We start from the raw sequence: 19,505 nt of genomic DNA on the forward strand, positions 1-19,505 counted from the left end.
AAGGGGAGGAGCCACGACGAGGCGATTTAATAGGGCTGGTTTGACCCCAGCCGGCGACCTGTCTGGACCAGGAGGCGGGGCCATGCCGTAAACGGGGGTCCAGGAGGCGTGGCCACGCCGCCGGCGGATGTGGAGCCCTTCGCGAGGGCGCAGGGCGACCGGGGTCGGAGGAGAAAGCCGGTTGCAGGGGCCGGGCCGAGCCTGGGATGGATGAGTGAGCGAACGGCGCAGAGCTGCGCCCGAACCTGCTAGGCATCAGGTACGCGGAACAGCGGCGGCGGGAACAGCAGCCTGACTGCGGCGCAAGAACCGGCGCAGGTGCCCAAGGGGCGGGGCGGGCAAAGGGAGGAGACCTCGCGCTGGAGGGGGCCCCGCCCTCGCGCAGCCTGGGATGCGCGCGCACCTGCCCGCGCCCCGCCCCCGCAAGGGCGGGGTCCGTGGAGGCCCCGCCCGCGCGCCTCGCCTGAGGCGGTCAGCTCAGCTCGGGCGCCCGCCTCCGCTAGTTAAATGGACCGGCGGGTCTCAGCCCCCGGAAACTGCCAGGAACTCCAGGGCTGCGAGCGCGACGGGCGGCGGCAACGAGGCACAGGTAACGAAGCGGGTGAGTGTCACGCCGTCCGAGGCGCGTGCTGCGCCGCGAGGCCCTCCGATGTGCCGCGCTGGGTAGCCGGGCAAAATCAAAGGGTCTCACATCCAATCGTCCCCATTGGACCCCTCAGGAGACTGAGACCCTGAGAGGGACAGGGACTTGCCGGAGTCTCCCAGCTTGGCCGGAAGACGGCTGGAGCTGCAGGGTCTCACATGCTCCATCCAGCTCATTGGGGAGTTTCCACCTGGTTTCCTGGGTGAGATGCTCCAGCAGAGTTTTGCTCACTCCCCAGCATTGAGGCTCCAGTTGGAATCCACTGGTGCTTTGTGTAACTTTATAACGTACACTGTGAAAGAAGGCTGCTCTGGGGAGTATGGCCAGAACCCACAGCCAGAAGTTTCTAAAACCCCCCCCCCACCCATCTTGCTCCTGCCCCCGGCATTCACAGCGAGTGGTTTCAATCATTAGACCTCAGCTGGGTGAGAACCCAAAAGACCCCTTAAGAGAGGGACCAACTTCTCAAAGCTTTTCTGCTCTCCTGCCTTGCCAACAAGTCTTTCTCTCAGCAGAGAGCATCATGGCAGAGCAGGTGGACCTGAGCCGGACCCAGGTGTGCGGGATCCTGCGGGAAGAGCTGTACCAGGGTGATGCCTTCCATCAATCCGAAACACATGTCTTCATCATCATGGGGGCATCGGTGAGTCTCCCCTAGGCCCTGCCTCTGAAAATCCAAAGTTAGAGCGCGATATTGCTTAAGATCCTTTCCTGCTGAGTGCCGGAGCTTTCCCACCTGATTGTTGGGGGGCCACTTGGGCTCTCCCTTTTGTTCCTGCCTCTGTGCCATTATCACCCCAGCCCCACCTGGAATACACTCACTTCCAGGCATATCTGAAATCTCTGCACAGCCCTTGACTGTAGACCTTGACTGTAGACCTGTGTCCTAGAGCTGGGAGGTCCTTAGGGACGGTCTGATTGGGCTTCCTCCTCCCTGGGGAAAAGTGAGGTGCAAACAGGGGAGGCTATTCATGCCACGCCTGTCTTTTTCAAACCTGTTTGTGACTTGACAAATGTCACACAGTCAGTTAATTCCAGAGGTAGGATCTGAGGTCCTATCTGCACCTTTGTCTCTGCTACCAAGTCAAGTTCCCCGGGAACAAACACTCATCCTTTCTTTGAATGTTGTCTCCTTGCCTCAGCTTCCAAAACCTGCTGAAGAGCCCCATTGCCTAGCCAGTAGCACCGTCATTTTGCTCTGAAAGGAAAGACCATGACTCCCACCCTAACCCCCCCCCCCCCCCCAGTGTGAGGTGCAGAAGGGAGATCTGCCGGGTGGCAAGATGTGTCCATGGGCTGGTAAGATGAGCTGCCAGAGCTTCATCTGGAAGTCAAAGTGGCCTCTTCATTTTAACCCTGCTCATGACCAAGAATCTACTAAGCAGCGCATGACCATATTTGTTTGGAACTTATTATATAATCTTGAGCCAGAATTCTACCAAAAGTCCTGGCCAGTGGTTAGAGTGTTGGCCTGACGACTGAAGGGTCATGGATTCAATTCCCAGTCAAGAGCACATACCTCAGTTGCAGGCTCGAACCCCAGCCCTGGTTAGGGTGCGTGCTGGAGGCAACCAATCAATGTGTGTCTCTCACATCGGTGTTTTCTCTCTCTCCCTTCCCTTCTGCTCTCTCTCTTCTCCATCCCTTCTACTCTCTCTAGAAATCAATGGAAAAATATCCTCGGGTGAGGATTAACAAACAAACAAAAAAAGAATTCTACCAAAACTAGTTAGCTCTTGACAGCGTAGGCATTGTCTCCCTGCGCCTTTCACGTCATGGTCTCCTCAGCTCTGGAGGACCTTGGTCCTTTGTTCATGTAGCATAGCGTGCTGCTGCCCTTCGCAGAGCCTACTCCCTGCCAACTTGGTGATTCTGCTCACAACTTGGAAAAGGAGAGCCAGAATGCAGGGCTGGAGGCAGAGCCGGGGAGGAGGGTCTGCTGGTGGAGGGTAGGAAGGTCCCCCTTAAGCACCATCCTCTGCCTCCCCATAAGCCCAAGTCGGGGGAATGCACAGGAGGAACACAGGGAAGAAGGCTTGGCCTCCACCCTTGGCCCAAGCCTGGCCCCCTTAGAGGAGCCGCCAACTTTAAGGCCTAGGACTCTGACCCTTTGGCCCTTTGTCCAGGAAATAGTTTGGAAGGGAAAGTAACTCAGGATTATGTCTCCTCCTTTCCCTTATCCCCATACCAGCCTGTCCCAGGATGCTCCAACAGAGCATCCCAGGCCACAATAAATGGCTTATAGCTCCAGGCCCTCACATTTTAGATGTTTCATTGAGAGCATCCAAGCTTGCTGTGTGACCTGGGGCAAGTGTCTCCCCTTCTCTGAACCTGTGTTTCCACATAGTAAATGAGGGCTTTTTTTTCATATCTTTTTATTGATTTCAGAGAGGGAGAGAGAGAGAGAAACATCCATGATGAGAGAGAATCATTGATCGGTTGCCTCCCACAGCCTGAGCATGTGCCCTGATGGGGAATTGAGCCGTGACCTCCTGGTTCATAGGTCAACATTCAACCACTGAGTCACAGTGGCTGGGCGCAAATGAGAGTTTTTGAAGCAAATGCCAGGGGTCCTTGGACTCGCCGAGCTGATTCTGTGACTCCTCACTGCTTTCACCTGTGACCAGCTTGGGGTTGGGCAACTTTGTTTCTTTGCAATTGGTAGGGTTCCCCTTTGCTCTCCTCTGCCTGAGAGTGACAACCAGAAGCCTCCAGAGCAGAAATGGGAAGTGCCGCTCCAGCAGGTGGAGTGGGGGAGCACAGGGTGTCCGTCCTCCAGAGAAGGGCTCCTGTTCATTTCTCCACCTCCTGTTAGAGGGGCTGGAGCTGAGTGGGCCAGCCTCCCATACTCAGCACTTAGAACAGCTCCCAGAGTCAGGCCTCCCATTGCCTGCTCCTTCCATGTAGGAGGTAGGTAGGGTGGTACTGTGGGAAACCAGTGAGTTTTCTGTTCATTCATCCAACAAATGGCGATCAAGTGCCTCCTTGCAGCTCAGAGACAGGCCCCGCCCTCCCCCTGGGACCTGTGTGCTGGGGGCCCGGGACCCAAGGTGAGTTAGCAGCCCAATAAGAATTCAGAGTGGCGCATGTAATAGAAGACACAAGCAGGCCCTTGTGTCACCTACCCCATCCCTCAGCAGCCAGATCTCAAAGGAGGGGCCTGCGGAGCCAGGGCTGGGGAGCATTCCATGCAAAGGGAAGAGCAAACACAGAACCCCCAGTGACTGGTGGGCCCCTCGGGGCAGCCCTTTGCCCCTTCCTCCTCCCCCACCCGCTTACCCAACCCTTGCCACACACCCAGCTTCCTTCCGGGATATTGTAATGCTGGCTCATGGGGTTACCCAATGGGCTTGAAGCTGCTGTCTGTTCCCCCTTCTGTGTAGCCACTTCCCCCCATCTCAGGATTCCCACCCCAAGTAGGAAGAGCTTGTAGGTACTTACTGTCCCAGTCCAGAAAACTTTGGGATAAAAGAAACCAGTTTCTGCCTGGCCGGTGTGGCTCAGTGGTTGAGTGTTGACCTATAAACCAGGAGGTCACGGTTCCATTCCTGGTCAGGGCATATGCCTGGGTTGTGGGCTCAATCCCCAGGAGGGGGCATGCAGGAGGCAGCCGATCAATGATTCTCTCTTATCATTGATGTTTCTCTCTCCCTCTCCCTTCCTCTCGGAAATCAATAATAAAAAGAAATTTTTAAAGAAAGAAACCAGTTTTTCTTTACAGGCAAGCATGTGGGGAAGAATCTTGGGCCCAGCAGATTCTTTCCTTCCCCATCTGGTAGGACCTGGGCCAGCCTGGAGTGACTCTTCCCTCCAGGGATATAGAGAGGAATGGGAGTAAGAGAAAGAGATAAGACTGGGAATGGACTTCGACAGGATTGGCTTACTGCCTGGTTCTCAGCCCCTCGTCTGTCTGGACCACAGAGGCCATGGGCTCAATGGGTGCTCGGGACCCATCCCAGTGACGGGTACAAAGGATGACCTGACAACCCGGCACCTCCCTTTCCTCGGAATTTTTCTGGACTGCCTTCCCCTTGGGCCGATAAGATTCTTGCTGTGTCATGATGATATTGGCAACACACACGCCCCCCCCAAAGTCCTGGTGATTCACCAGCCCCAGGGTGGAGTAGGGAGGCCCTTTTGTTGGCTTTGCAGCCAAGCCTACCTCAGCAGCCCCCAGTTATCTCAGCCCAGTGGCCAAGAGCCAGCTGGTCCCCAGCCAGGGCCCAGGCTCCACCCCAGGAGACCCAGCAGGTCCTTTTTAAAAAATGTGTTTTTATTGATTTCAGAGAGGAAAAGAGAGAGAAAGAGAGAGAAACAGCAATGATGAGAGAGAATCATGGATCGGCTGCCTCCTGCACACTCCCCACTTGGGATCGAACTTGCAACCCGGATGTGTGCCCTTACCAGGAATTGATCAGTGACCTCCTGGTTCATAAGTCAACTGAGCCACGCCGGTCGGGCACCCAGCAGATCCTTGACTTCAGTGACCCTAGAGGGATGGGATGGCCCACCCTTTGGGGCCTTGAGCTGGCAGCCAGTCCCTGGAGCTCTCTGTCACGCCTTCTGCCATAAAACCCTCACAAACAGACCTCAGCAGTGGTTTGGGCTTATAAGACAGGATACAGAAGTCAAACCTGGGTGGCAACAAGCAGGTGGTGGCCCAGGTTCCTTTGCCCCAGCCAAGCCAGATACTGGTGGCTGGAGATCTCAATAAGGTCCTGCTTCTCCAGCTAAGTCACCATGTCCCCAGGCAGCTCCTTCCCCGCTGTGGTTCTCCAGCAAAATGAAGGGTTTAGGCCCCGGCCAGTGAGGCTCAGTGGTTGACTGTCAACCTATGAACCAGGAAGTCACACTTTGATTCCTGGTCGGGGCACATGCCAGGGTTGCGGGCTCAATCCCCTGTATGGGGCATGCAGGAGGCAACCGATCAATGGTTCTGTCTCATCATTGATGTTTCTCTCTCTCTCCCTCTTCCTTCCTCTCTGAAATCAATGCAAATATTTTTTTAAATGAAGGGTAGAGGAAAGATTGCCGCATCTCACCTAAAGCCCCTGTAATTGCTCCACGCCCACGTGTGGCATGCTTAGATTTGATCAATGTCTTCCCACATTCCTTCTTGCAGAGGAGTCCAACCCAGGCCGGCCCAAAGAGAGCAGCTGCCAGGCCCCCAGCCCCCCACTGCCCTGGGTCCTATGTCACCTCTTCCTTAGGTGACTTGGAGCCCAGCAGACCGCTGGTTGCAGGGGCTGAGCGGAACAAGACAAGCAGGTTCTATTGCTAATTAATCCCAGAGAGAATGGCAAGAACAAACAGTCGGGGTGTGGGGCACCGTGACTCAGCAGACAGGAAACTAGTCCCTTGCCACCACTCCATTGCCCTCAGCCTGTCCTGATTCCCCACAGCCTGCTGGAATGTGATGGTAAGCAAACGGCTCCTGCCATGAGGCATTTGCAGGCCGAGTTTCTGATTATTTTTCCTCCGGCCTAGTCCCCAGCAGGCCCTCTCTTGAACAACAGGCCAACACTAAGCCAAGGTGACAGAAGCAGAGTCCTCATCCAGCCCCACTGATGGGAGAAGCCAGAGGCGGGCACTGCTATTCGCTATGGGTATTGCCACTGTGGGGGCTCCTGGGCGCTGAGGGACAGAGAGGGGAAGCTCGGAGCCCAGATTGTGCTCAGAGCTGGACCTTAAAGGCCCGGGGAGGGCAGCCATCTGATGCCGCTATGGCAGTGCTTCATGTGGAAGGTGGCAGCTAGGGACGCGCTCCCAACCGTTTGGAGGTCAGTTGTGAGCAGTTGGCAGGCTTGGGCAGGGGCAATGGCGCAGCATACCCTGGTTTGGGAACGACCCACTTTGCAAGTTTGGGGTCCCGACTGGAGATGGCCAGTCCACACCTGCTTGTGTGAGCCTGGTGCTCAGCGAACTCAGCTGGAAGACACTTGGAGTTGTCCGCATGCAGGTCCCCACCTTAAGCCCTGGGTAGAGGTCAGGTCACCCAAGGACATTGGAGACGAAGCAAAGGACAGGAGGAACATGAACAGTCAAGGCACCAGGCCTTCCCCCACCTCCACCCACATAGGGATTCCTCCCCCAGGAGGCCCCCCCCCAGGCCTCCAGTGCCTCCTAACTGCCTGTCTTTGGAGGGATTTTTGTTATTTATCCTAAGGTGCCACTAGACTTCTTTAAATACATATTTTTAATTGATTTCAGAGAGGAAGGGAGAGAGAAACATCAATGATGAGAGAAAATCATTGACCGGCTGCCTCCTGTACGTCCCACACTGGGGATCAAGCCCACCACAACCTGGGCATGTGCTCTGACTAGGAATCGAACCCTGACCTCCTGGTTCACAGGTCGATGCTCAACCACTGAGCCACACCGGCCAGGCTACAGAGGGATTTTAACCAGGTTGGGATTGCGTTGGTCCCAGTCGCATGGCCTCCTTTTTTTCTGCCTGGGGCGAATTCAGATCCATCCCAGCCTAGCATGTTCTCCCCCTGCCACCCCCACCCCACTGATTGGCAACGCTGAGTAGAGCGTGGGTCGTGCCTGGGCCCGTCCCGAGCTTCAATTACAGGGCAGGCAGATGAAAGGGCTCGCTGCTCTGTTCCTCTCCAGGAGCCTGTGACCGTCGGTGCCCGTCCTCTCCCAGCTGGAGGGGAGGATTCCATCGTCGGCTTACAAAGTGAAAGCTCGTGAGAATGCCCACAGCCACTGGACTGGAGCTTGGGGAGAAGGAACTTTGATTCTCTCTAATGAGTCTTCTGTCAAATTTGTGGGGTTCGCCATATCGTTGCTCACAGTTGCCGTGTATCACACCCTTGCTTTTCTTTTGGAAATTTTCACATGCACACAAAATGACAGAATAGCTCTATGAATGGCCACTGTCCATGACCCAGCTCCCACAGTGCTCTGCCATCTTGCTTTACCCACTCTCTACCCTCTGCTCAATTCTTGTGTGTTTTGTTTTACTATTTTTTAATTGATTTCAGAGAGCAAGGGAGAGGGAGAGAGAGAGAGAAAAATCAATGATGAGAGAGACTCATTGATTGACTGCCTCCTGCACGCCCCCCACTGGGGATCAGGCCTGCAACCCCGGCATGTGCCCTGACCGGGAATCGAACCCGGGACCATTCAGTCTGCAGGCTGATGCTCTAACCACTGAGCCAAACCAGGGAGGGTTTTATTAGTCTTTTTTAAAAAAATATATTTTATTGATTTTTTACAGAGAGGAAGGGAGAGGGACAGAGAGTTAGAAACATCGATGAGAGAGAAACATCGACCAGCTGCCTCCTGCACACCTCCCACTGGGGATGTGCCCGCAACCAAGGTACATGCCCTTGACCGGAATCGAACCTGGGACCTTTCAGTCCGCAGGCTGACGCTCTATCCACTGAGCCAAACCGGTTTTGGCTATTAGTCTTTTTCAAGCACCAGCTTTTGGCTTTGTTCATTTTTTGCTTTGTTTTCCATTTTATTAATTCTTCTTTATTTCCCGCCTTGTAATTTGTTTGGCTTGAAAATTCTACTGTGCTTGCCCTGGCTGGTGTGGCTCAGTTGGTTGGAGCATCATCCCATGCTCCAAAAGGTCGTGGGTTTGATTCCCAGTCAGGACATATATCCAGGTTTGCGGTTCGATCCCCAGCCCCAGTTGGGGGCATGTGCAGAAGGCAGCCAGCTGATCGATGTTTCTCACGTCAGTGTGTTTCTCTCTCTTTCTCTAAAAATCAATGAAAACGTCGTCGGGTGAGAAATTTTTTAAAATTGTCCTATTTTCTAACTTCCTAAATTGAATGCTTAGCTCATTAGTTTCGAGCCATTCTTTTTTGCCAACATCAGCACTTAAGGCCACATCGCACAAGTTTTGATATGTGCCGTTTCCACTGCCATTTGGTTCCAGTGAGTGGGAGTATTCGGGTTTCCTTCTTTAGCCTCGGAACTGCCTGGACGTGGGCTCTCTGGTTGGGGGTTGGCTCCCCTTGCTTGCACTGAGGCCAGAGACCATGGCCTGTGTGATTGCAGGGTGGCCAGGCTGGTCGTGGTGCCTCCTGGCCAGCACAGGGTCCATCCACTTCAAGGTGGCTCCTGCGATACGTGGGTGCTACTAGTTCAGGGTCACGGTAAAGGGCTAGCACAGGCTCTCATTCAAGCTCCTCTGACTACATTAAGGAGGAAGACAGGTATGCTTGTGGTTGAGTGCTGACCCTGAGTGAGGACCCAGGCTCAAAGTGGGGAGACAACCTAGGTCATGTCCCCAGCTTCTCCTTTTAAAACATATATTTTTATTGATTTCAGAGAGGAAGGGAGAGGGAGAGAGAGAGAGAGAAACATCAATGATGAGAGACAATCATTGATCGGCTGCCTCCTGCACGCCCCCCCCCTGGGATCGAGCCTACAACCCGGGCATGTGCCGTGACAGGGAATGGAGCCTTGACCTCCTGGTTCATAGGTCAATGCTCACCCACTGAGCCACACCAGCTGGGCTCCCCAGCTTCTCTTAACCATGCCTGTTCCCTCTGCCACAGGGTGACCTGGCCAAGAAGAAGATCTACCCCACCATCTGGTAAGCACCCCCCTCCACTAATCCCACTGCCCTGAGCCTTCCTGGCCTTCCCCACCCTCCCCACCCTGCCCACAGCCATGCTTTGCCCTCAGGTGGCTGTTCCGGGATGGCCTTCTGCCCGAAAACACCTTCATCGTGGGCTATGCCCGCTCTCGTCTCACGGTGGCTGACATCCGTAAGCAGAGCGAGCCCTTCTTCAAAGTGAGTAGCTTCTGGGATTTGTGAAGGGGTGCCCTTCCCTCCTCCCGTTCCCGCTCTCTGCTTCTCCTCCCCCGAGGCCCGGCCCTCCTCTCCGTGTCCTGACAGAGGGTCAGGCCTTGTTAAGACCGTCACCTGGGGACCCTCATGCCCAAGCGTCTCATCCTTTCCCTCCTCAAAACCACCCACACCACTCTGCCAAGTTGGCACAGAAAACTCTGCCTTGCTGCTTCTGCCACTTCCACTTCCTTGATGACAGGAGGCGCGCAGAGGGGGGTGTAGGAACCCTCCGAGCCTGAGACTCCTGTTTCCCAGCTCCCCCTCATGGGGACTCGCTGTGCCCCAGGACCAGGAGCAGAAAAAGCCTCTAGACCAGGGGTGGGGAACGTGCGGCCTGAGGGCCGTATAAGGCCCACAGAATCCTTTGATCCGGCCCTGCCAAGGCATTAGGAGTGAATTAAATGTTTGACCAAATATACCAAGCTAATTTTCTTAAAAGTCACTTATTTATTTATTTAGATCTTATTGTTAATTCTCACCCAAGGATATTTTTTCCATTGATTTTTTTTTATTTAACTTCTCTAGATTCCTTTTTATTTGTTTCATTGTTATTGATTTCAGAGAGGAAGAGAGAGAGAGAGAGAGAGAGAGAGAAACATCAACGATGAGAGAGAGTCATCGATTGGCTGCCTCTTGCACACACCCCTACTGGGGATCAAGCCCGCAACCCAGGCATGTGCTCTGGAGAGGAATCAAATCTGGGACCCTTCAGTCTGCAGGCCGATGCTCTATCCACTGAGCAAAACTGGCTAGGGCTCCATTGATTTTTAGAGAGAATGGATGGGAGGGGGAGAGACAGAGAGAGAGAAACTTCAGTGTAAGAGAGACACATGGTTTGGTTGCCTTCTGACGAGCCCTGACCAGGGCCAGGGATAGAGCCTAGCAAGCTAATTGTTAAGTGGATAATTTTGTATGGCCCTCGAATGATGTTATAAATATCCAAATGGCCCTTGGGAGAGGAAAGGTTCCCCACCCCTACTCTAGACCATGGAAATCCTAGATTTGCGTTTTCCCAACACACCAAAGTTTGGAGTAATGACTTTAGAAAGAGCGGTCTTTCTCCAGTGTGTTTCTCCCAGGTCAAACTTTCCTGAAGTCTAACTTCTGTCTTAGGGCACAAGGTCCCCAGGGGTGACTGTGGCCATCCTGGCCCTTGCTTGGGACTGCGAAGCCCCATCTCCTGCAATGATCCATGCTGCCTTGGCCTCCCCTTCTGGTGTGCGAAGCTGACAAAATGGGGATGTGAACCTAGTGTGGGGCTAGGCTGATTGACCCCAGAGGAGCCTGCCCTGGCTGCGGGATGGGTGAGAAGGGGCTGACATCCCTGTGTCCGTCTCCCCCAGGCCACCCCCGAGGAGAAGGCCAGGCTGGAGGAGTTCTTTGCCCGCAACTCCTACGTGTCTGGCCAGTACGATCAAGCAGCCTCCTATCAGCACCTCAATGACCACATAAACGCCCTCTGCCAGGGGTCACAGGCCAACCGCCTCTTCTACCTGGCCTTGCCCCCCACTGTCTATGAGGCCGTCACCAAGAACATCCGAGAGACCTGCATGAGCCAGACGTAAGGCTTGTCTTTTGCCCTTCCTTCCTGCCTTCTCCGTGTGCCCTACCTGGAGCTGGCCTGCCCTGGCAGCTGTCCATAGACCCGGGCACACTAGTCTAGGGCAGTGGTCGGCAAACCGCGGCTCGTGAGCCACATGCGGCTCTTTGGCCCCTTGAGTGTGACTCTTCCACAAAATACCACATGCGGGCGCACATGTACAGTGCAACTGAAACTTCATGGCCCATGTGCAGAAGTCGGTTTTCGGAAAGGAGATAGACGAAACAAGTATACAAGACGAGTGTGGATGGGAGAGTTGGAAGAGGTCGACCTCAGTGAACGTACCTCAATCAGATTGAGGACGTTTTAGTAAAGGCCACCTTAGGAGTACCCTAATTAAGTTAATAACAGTGTACCTACCTATATAGTTTAAGTTTAAAAAAATTGGCTCTCAAAAGAAATTTCGATCGTTGTACTGTTGATATTTGGCTCTGTTGACTAATGAGTTTGCCGACCACTGGTCTAGGGAGTCGCAAAAAGGCTCGACATGAATTAGCTCCACAAAGAATGGAATAGGCTGCAAACACGGTAGCTTTCCAACATTCTTACTGAAAATGCTACCACACGTATTTACATTCCAATGTCTCATGTGGACCCTCAAGGTTTATCTCACTAGAAATCCAACTTCCTGTACGCAATCCCCAATAGCACCACAAGGTGGCAGTATGGTTCCATGAAACTGCCCATTGTGGGCCTGGTCACTCCCTTGTTTTCCCAAAGCCACAGCCATCTCTTTCTTTGGCCTGGTTTTGAATACAGAATGCCATGTTAACTCTCAGTGGGGATTAACAAAGAAAGGGACTTTTTGCCATTTTAAAACCCACAGAGATAATTGTCCCCTCCCCCTGCTCCCCCACTAGCTGAGGTTCTGGCCACTGCTCCCCAGGGAGGGTGCGGGAGTCATGCGGCTCTGGGCTCCTGCAGGGGCTGGAACCGCATCATTGTAGAGAAGCCCTTTGGGAAGGACCTGCAGAGCTCCGATCGCCTGTCCAACCACATCTCCTCCCTGTTCTGTGAGGACCAGATCTACCGCATCGACCACTACCTGGGCAAGGAGATGGTCCAGAACCTGATGGTGCTGAGGTGCAGCTGGGGCTGGGGCTGGGGGATGGGGTGAAGGGAGACTGGGTCCGGGGCGGGCACTGGGGGGGGGGGTGCTTAGCCTGCCCTGTTGCTGCCCCATCGGATGCAGCGCCAGCCTCTGCCCTGCCCCTCCTGCAGGTTTGCCAACAGGATCTTTGGCCCCATCTGGAACCGGGACAATGTCGCCTGCGTCATCCTCACCTTCAAGGAGCCCTTTGGTACTGAGGGCCGTGGGGGCTACTTCGATGAATTTGGGATCATCCGGTGAGAGCCCATCACCCCTTCCTAGGAGGCCTGAATGGGCATAGGGCGAAAGCCTGCCCCCCGGCAGGGTTCCTCTTCCCCACCCCAAAGTTCAAATTCTGCAGGAGTGATATCAGTCAGCAGTAGCTATGAACGGAGGGAGACACTAAGGATTAGGAAACGAGCCTCGTAACTTGCGGCTCAGAGAAGGCCCACTTGAGCCCTGGCTGGTGTGACTCAGTTGGAGCATCGTCCCATATACCAAAAGAGCACAGGTCCAATTCCCAGGGTGCATACCCAGATTGTGGGTTTGATCGCCAGTCAGGGTGTGTACAGGAGGCAACCAATTAATGTTCCTCTCTCACATCTATGTTTCTCTCTCTCCTCTCTCCCTCCCTCTCTCTCTCTCAAAAAGAAAAAAATCAGTAAAAACATATTCTCTGCCTAGCCGGTTTGGCTCAGTGGATAGAGCGTCAGCCTCCAGACTGAAGGATGTTGGGTTCAATTCCAGTCAAGGGCACGTGCCTGGGTTTTGAGTTTGCTCCCCAGTGTGGGGAGTGCAGGAGGCGGCCGATCAATGATTCTCTCTCATCATTGATGTTTCTCGCTCTCGCCCTCTCCCTCTTCCTCTCCCTTCCTCTCTGAACTGAAATCAATAAAAATATATTTTAAAATATATATGTGTATATATTATATATTTCATATATATAATATATATATATATATATATATATATATATATATATATATATCTCCATATCATCTGGTGAGGATTAAAAACATAAAAATTCCCACTTGACAAGGGTCCCGGGTTCGATTCCGGTCAAGGGCATGTACCTGGGTTGCGGGCATATCCCAGTGGGAGATGTGCAGGAGGCAGCTGATCGATGTTTCTCTCTCATCGATGTTTCTAACTCTCTATCTCTCTCCCTTCCTCTCTGTAAAAAATCAATAAAATATATTTTTTTAAAAATAAAATAAAATAAAAATAAAAATTCCCACTTGAAGCTCCAGCCCCCAAAACCTGGCCCACAGGGAGGGGGCTGAGGCGGGCTCACTCCTCACACCTCCCTTCCCACCTGGAAGCCCTGACCAAGTTCCGCCTGCTTCCCTGCCAGGGACGTGATGCAGAACCACCTGCTGCAGATGCTGTGTCTGGTGGCCATGGAGAAGCCGGCATCCACGGACTCGGACGACGTCCGCAATGAGAAGGTGGGTGGAGGCACACCCTCCCGGTCCTCGCTGCCAGCTCTGATGAAGGCGTGCCCTGGGCTGGGAATCAGAAGACCAAGATGTCATGTTGCAGGACTAACAGTGACTACTGTGTGACCAAGGGCTGACCTATTGCCTAAGACTTAGCTTCTCCTTCAGAAAAAATGAGGGTTTTCTGGGGGCTCTGGGGTCATGTGGCTCATGCTATGCTCCATCTTTTTTTTTAATACATTTTTATTGATTTCAGAAAGGAAGGGAGGGGGAGAGAGAGATAGAAGCATCAACGATGAGAAAGAATCATCGATTGGCTGCCTCCTGCATAGCCCACACTGGGGAGCAAGCCCATAACCCAGGCACATACCCTGACTGGGAATCAAACCATGACCTCCTGGTTCATAGGTCAACGCTCAACCACTGAGCCACACTGGCTGGGCTAGCTCCATCTTTTTACTCAAGGGACCCCTCTCTCACTGCCTCTATCCCAGGTCAAGGTGTTGAAATGCATCTCAGAGGCGCAGTTGAAAAATGTGGTGTTGGGCCAGTATGTGGGCAATCCCAAGGGAGAGGGCGAGGCCACCAAAGGGTACCTGGACGACCCCACGGTGCCCCGGGGATCCACCACTGCCACCTTCGCAGCTGTTGTCCTCTATGTGGAAAATGAGAGGTGGGATGGTGAGTAACACGTCCCCGCCTGGCGGGCAGGCTGGCAGCCCTCACAGAGCGCTTCTCCCCGGGGTCTGACCACTCAGGGGCAGGGGACGCCAGAAGGGAAAGGGCCAACAGGGTGGGACCCGGCCGCCTCACTACACAGGGCCATGCACACGCCTTTGCTCTGAGCACACACCCTGTCGCACACCCGCTCCCTGTCACACACACGGCACCGGCCTGGGCTGCGGCAGAGCCAGCCCTGAGGCAGCCTCGCTCCCGCCCAGGGGTGCCCTTCATCCTGCGCTGCGGCAAAGCCCTGAACGAGCGCAAGGCCGAGGTGCGCCTGCAGTTCCGCGACGTGGCTGGCGACATCTTCCAGCAGCAGTGCAAGCGCAACGAGCTGGTGATCCGCGTGCAGCCCAACGAGGCCGTGTACACCAAGATGATGACCAAGAAGCCCGGCATGTTCTTCAACCCCGAGGAGTCCGAGCTGGACCTCACCTACGGCAACAGATACAAGGTGGGCACCCAGCCTGGCGGGGGTCGCCCAGTCCTGGGGGGCACCCAGTCCTGGCAGTGGGGGGCACCGAACCCTGGGGGTGAGGGGGCTGGGGGCACGTGGGTAGCCTCAGTGACACCCTCTCCTACAGAACGTGAAGCTCCCCGATGCCTATGAGCGCCTCATCCTGGACGTGTTCTGTGGGAGCCAGATGCACTTTGTGCGCAGGTGAGGGGGTTCCCGTGTTCCTATGTGCCAGGGGGCTGGGCTCCAGGCGGTGGGCACAGCCTGCACCCGCCCTTTCCCCCACGTCCCCCCAAAGACACACGTGTGTCCCCTCAGTGACGAGCTGCGGGAGGCCTGGCGGATCTTCACGCCGCTGCTGCACCAGATCGAGCGCGAGAAGCCGCAGCCCATCCCCTACGTTTACGGCAGGTGAGGAGCGGACAGGGCGGGGGCAACGGAAGGGGACCCTGGAGCTCGGGGGGACACTCATGTCTCCCCTCTGCCCATCTCTCTCAGCCGAGGTCCAGCGGAAGCAGATGAGCTGATGAAGCGAGTGGGCTTCCAGTATGAGGGCACTTACAAGTGGGTGAACCCCCACAAGCTCTGAGCCCTGGGCCCCTCCCCACCCCCTGTTGGTTTCTGCCCTTCCCACCTCCCCACCGCCTGACCCCACATCGGGAGGACTTCGGGACCATAGGCCTCAGCTTCACATTCCCGGCCTCGGGCCCAGCTACATTCCTCAACCACCGACACTCCCGCTGTGACCATCCCTGGCCACCACTGGCCGCGCCTGAGCCAGCCTCTGTCTATGGGACTGAGCCCGAACAGAAGGAAGAAGAATGGCCCTTCCGTTTGTCCCAGGCTCCTCCTAGGACAGGAGTCAGGGACGAGGGGGAGGATCAGTGGGTGGGCCTCACTGGGCCCGTGGTCGGCCTACCCCTCCGCTGGCTGTGGGCAGGCTCCTCAGAGCCCGGGGAAGGGCGCCAGCGTGGCCATACGAGCCTCAGGGCCACTCTACATTCCTCATCGCCCGCTGGAGGGGACTCCATGCTGCCCAGCAGTCGCCCATGTTTTGGGCCCCCTGACCGTCCCTGTGCCCCGCCAGGCCAACTCTGCACTCCATGGCCCACCCCCATAGGTGCCCCTCTTGCTACTAGAAAAGCAGAAGCAGCAGGTGGGATGCCCCACCTCCGCCCTTCCCATTAAATCCACGAACACACCTGTCCCCTGGCTGTTTCCTTTCTGCCTCCTGTGACCACGAGGCCAGTCCACCTGGTGGGGGCCTCTGGCTCCCTGCCTTTCTCGGGACCCAGCCCTCACCCCCCCCGTCAGCCACTTCCCTCTACTGGCTGGTCCAGGAACCTGAGTGTGCTTCACCTCTGCCCCCTGTGTCCCGTCGTGACCCCTTCCTGCATCCCAGCACCCCCAGAGTCCCCCTCACCTCTGTGCCTTCACCCTGTCCCACTCCACAGGACACAAGGATAGAGCGAGTCCTTTCCACCTGAATGCTTCCATGAGCGTGCTGCCCACACGGACCTGCACCCTGAGTGTTCCTGCCCGGCCAGGTCACTGCAGGGACTCCATGAGGGCCGTTGGCACATTGCCAGTCCGTGGAAGTAAGAAGGATTTAGGAAGGAAAGGCAGCAAGGCTTGTGACTAACATCGGAGGCCAAGAGGGAGGAGGTAGTCCAGGGAGGCGCCACAGCCTGGCCACTCTGAGGCAGACAGCTGGGGTCCTGAGGTCATGGAGGCTCCGCTTGTGTTTGTTCCCCAGGGCCACCATAACAAGCATGCACTGGGGGCTTATAACTTACTTATCCCGTCACAGTCCTGGAGGCCAAAAGTCTGAAATCTAGGAGTGGGCAAGGCCGCACTGCCTCCAAGCTAGGGGAGGGACCTTCCTTGTCTCTTCCAACTTCTGCTGGTGGCGAGCATTCCTTGGCTTGTAGGCACATCCTTGTCTGCCTTCATCTTCATGTAGCCCTCTCGCTGTGTGTATCTCTCTCCTGTTTTCTTAAACTTACCTTGACTACCTCTGCAGACACACTATTTTCAAATAAGGTGGCATTCCAAAGTTCCAGGGAGACACGGATTTAGGGGGCACACTGTTCAACCCAGTATGCTCGGAACAAAGGCAGCACCCCTTGTGTGGCTGTCTCCCCTCCTCCCCAGCTCCTAAGCTGAGCACTGGAAAGATGGCAGGAACCAGCACTATGATCCCTGCATTCATAGGCCTGGGTTCCTTTAGGTGCAGCCAACCAGAAACAAAAGGAACAGATAAAATGATCAGATGGCCCTGGCCAGTGTAGCTCAATGGTTAGATCATTGGCTCTATTCCCGGTCAAGGGCACATACCTAGGTTGCAGGTTTGATCCTGTGTCTCACATCAATGTTTCTCTCCCTGCCCCCTCCCTTCCACTCTAAAAAAAATCAATGGAAAAAATGTTCTCCAGTGAGGATTAGCAAGGACAAAGTAATCAGATGGTGGGTAGTACATTTTCTGGAGGGAAGAAACCAGCAACCCAGAAAATGACCAGGGGAGGAAAGCTCCAGTCCCAGGGAGGTGAGAACACGTCCTGAGGCCCTGCCACTGACAGGGCTAGGGTTCCAGGATGGGGAAGGCCCTCAAGCTGTTAGCAAGAACATGACCACCACAAATCCTCCAGCTTGGCCTGTGCTCCCTCTGTCCCCCACCCCTGCTTGGGAAGCAATTGCCTGGGGCTCTTTCCTCCCACCATCCTTGGTCTGCCATTGAAAGCCAACTTCTTACTCCTGCACAGTCCCCCTGGGCTGGGATGGCAGCAGTTGGGAGTCCCATGCAGTTTGACAGGTGGAGCGCCAGGTAGGAGGGATGAACTGAGGCTCTGCTTAGGTCTCTGCAGAAGCAATATATAGAGGAAGAAATTCACATTGTGGATCAGCCTATTGCCATCCCACAAGCGAGGATGGCGCATCACCCCACACATACACAGCATATACAAACCATCTCTGGGCACCATTCCTTCTCTCCCCATCTCCTCCATCTCACCATGGGAGGCGGCACCTCCAGGATGTGGGAGGAGGGAGAGAAGTTCACCTGGACCCCATTGAATAGGGAAAGGAGCTTTATGGGACAGGGACAGGTCACAGACCCTTAAGTAAGGTGGCTTTTCAAAGCTGAGTGTGGACCGTTAGGTCCACGCAGAGCACCTGAGAAGGCTCCATGTGGACAAGATTGGAGGCCAGGCTTTGGCCAGGGGCCATGACCTTGGTCCTCACCCCTGTGCCCTGGAAAAGGGGCAATGGGCCATCCTAGGGACTCAGGCTCCCTGTAACCCTTTGGCTCCGGTGTGGCTACAGAGGGTCTTACCCTTGACTCTGAGGTGCAGTCACGTGGCCGCGATGGGGGTAGAGGAGGCTTTGCAAAAGGCCCAGGATGGCACAAAGAGCAATGAACCCCCAGATGGTGACCTGAATGGTGCAGAGCCAATCCCTGAAGACGCAGCCACGCCTTCCCCCTGCTTACCACCAGAGGGCGCTGTCAACCCTGCCGGCTCGCGGAAAATCCCCACCCGCCCTGGCCTGCACTCCTGAAACCCAAATCCTCAAAATACAGACCTGAGGACATCAAAGCCTTGGGGGCAAAAGCAGATAAGCAAAGGTGCAGGGGCCCTTCCTAACCCCGCGGGGGTCTTCATGCTCAGAGCCCTTTCACAGAGCCCCCCCAAAAAACTTTACAGACTTTAAGGGGCCTAGCAGATCTGTGTGCTAGGGGTAGTCCTTCCCTGGGGAAGGTGCTGGCATGGCATCACCGAGGGGACCCCTCTAAGAAGTGTGAGGATCCGAGTAGGGGCAGCAGCAGGGGCCATGGAGGGGGCCCCCAGCTCCTCCCAGGCCCCCAGCACATGATGACCGTGTGTGAGCAGGGAGGAGGGACTGTGGGGACCTCCCCATCTGATCCTGCTCTGGGTGTATCCGCTATGACATGGATCTGGGTGCTACACTGGGGCATAAATGTGAGGACCCTGGGGAGGACACCCAAGTGTCACCTGACCTCTGGGTGCCTATGAGGGAGAAATGGGTGAAAGTGCTGATGGGGACAGCCAGCTGTCATGTCAGCTCTGGGAGCCTGCAATGGGGAAGAGGCATGAGGTCCCCGGTAGAGACATTCAGCTGTTACCTCCGGTCCGGGTACCTACAATGAGGCACAAGCATGAGGGATCAGGTGAAGACAGTCACTTGTCACTTCATCTCTGGGTCAATACATTCTGACACAGACCTTAGGGCCTCACTGAACTGAGTCAAATGTCACCTCAGCTCTGGGGCCCTCCAATGTGGAACAGAGGTGACAGACCTGGTGAGGAGAGGCGTCTGACATACCTGTGTGCTTACACTGGGACAGATGTGACAGCTCTCGGGTGAGGAAAGACACCTGTCACCTCAGCTCTGGGTGGCGACATTGGTGCTGAGGTACACGGCTTGCAACTGGCACCGAATCTGTACACTGGGGACCAAGCAGAAGGGCCATGTGAGGACAGCCAACAGCTCCCTCCAGCTCTGGTACCTAAAACTGGGGGTCGAGGCATGGGACTGATTGGGTCCAGGGTTTGACATTTAACTTCTAGATGCCTAGACTATATCAGGGCTTAAGGGGCTCATGAGGGGGAGCACTTTTTCTCATCCATGTTTTTGTGGGTTGGGGGCGTTTTTTTATTGAAAAAAAAGGGAGGGTAGAATGGGGGGAGGAAAAAAAATGGGTATTCCACCCCTT

The 19,505-nt window shown here is 55.1% G+C and overlaps 1 protein-coding gene across 7 annotated transcripts; it reads left to right on the forward strand.

Moving 5' to 3' along the window:
- The first annotated feature begins 119 nt into the window (after positions 1-119).
- Positions 120-15,980, forward strand: G6PD (glucose-6-phosphate dehydrogenase). Of its 7 annotated transcripts, none has more exons than XM_006087642.3 (13): positions 120-259; positions 1,159-1,286; positions 9,169-9,206; positions 9,299-9,407; positions 10,808-11,025; positions 11,989-12,147; positions 12,286-12,411; positions 13,509-13,602; positions 14,088-14,274; positions 14,535-14,770; positions 14,901-14,977; positions 15,092-15,184; positions 15,272-15,980. In XM_006087642.3, exons 2-13 carry the CDS (start codon positions 1,167-1,169, stop codon positions 15,360-15,362), a joined length of 1,548 nt encoding a protein of 515 aa, XP_006087704.1. In that variant the 5' UTR covers positions 120-259; positions 1,159-1,166; the 3' UTR covers positions 15,363-15,980. The 7 variants fall into 7 exon arrangements, with proteins under 7 accessions (XP_006087704.1, XP_006087705.1, XP_014310335.1 ...); XM_006087643.3 differs by having other exon boundaries at positions 131-259; positions 1,156-1,286; XM_014454849.2 differs by lacking the exon at positions 120-259 and adding an exon at positions 297-318.
- Positions 15,981-19,505: the final 3,525 nt, after the last annotated feature.

Source organism: Myotis lucifugus, unplaced genomic scaffold (assembly GCF_000147115.1).
Source record: "Myotis lucifugus unplaced genomic scaffold, Myoluc2.0 scaffold_40, whole genome shotgun sequence".
Lineage (NCBI taxonomy): Eukaryota > Metazoa > Chordata > Mammalia > Chiroptera > Vespertilionidae > Myotis > Myotis lucifugus.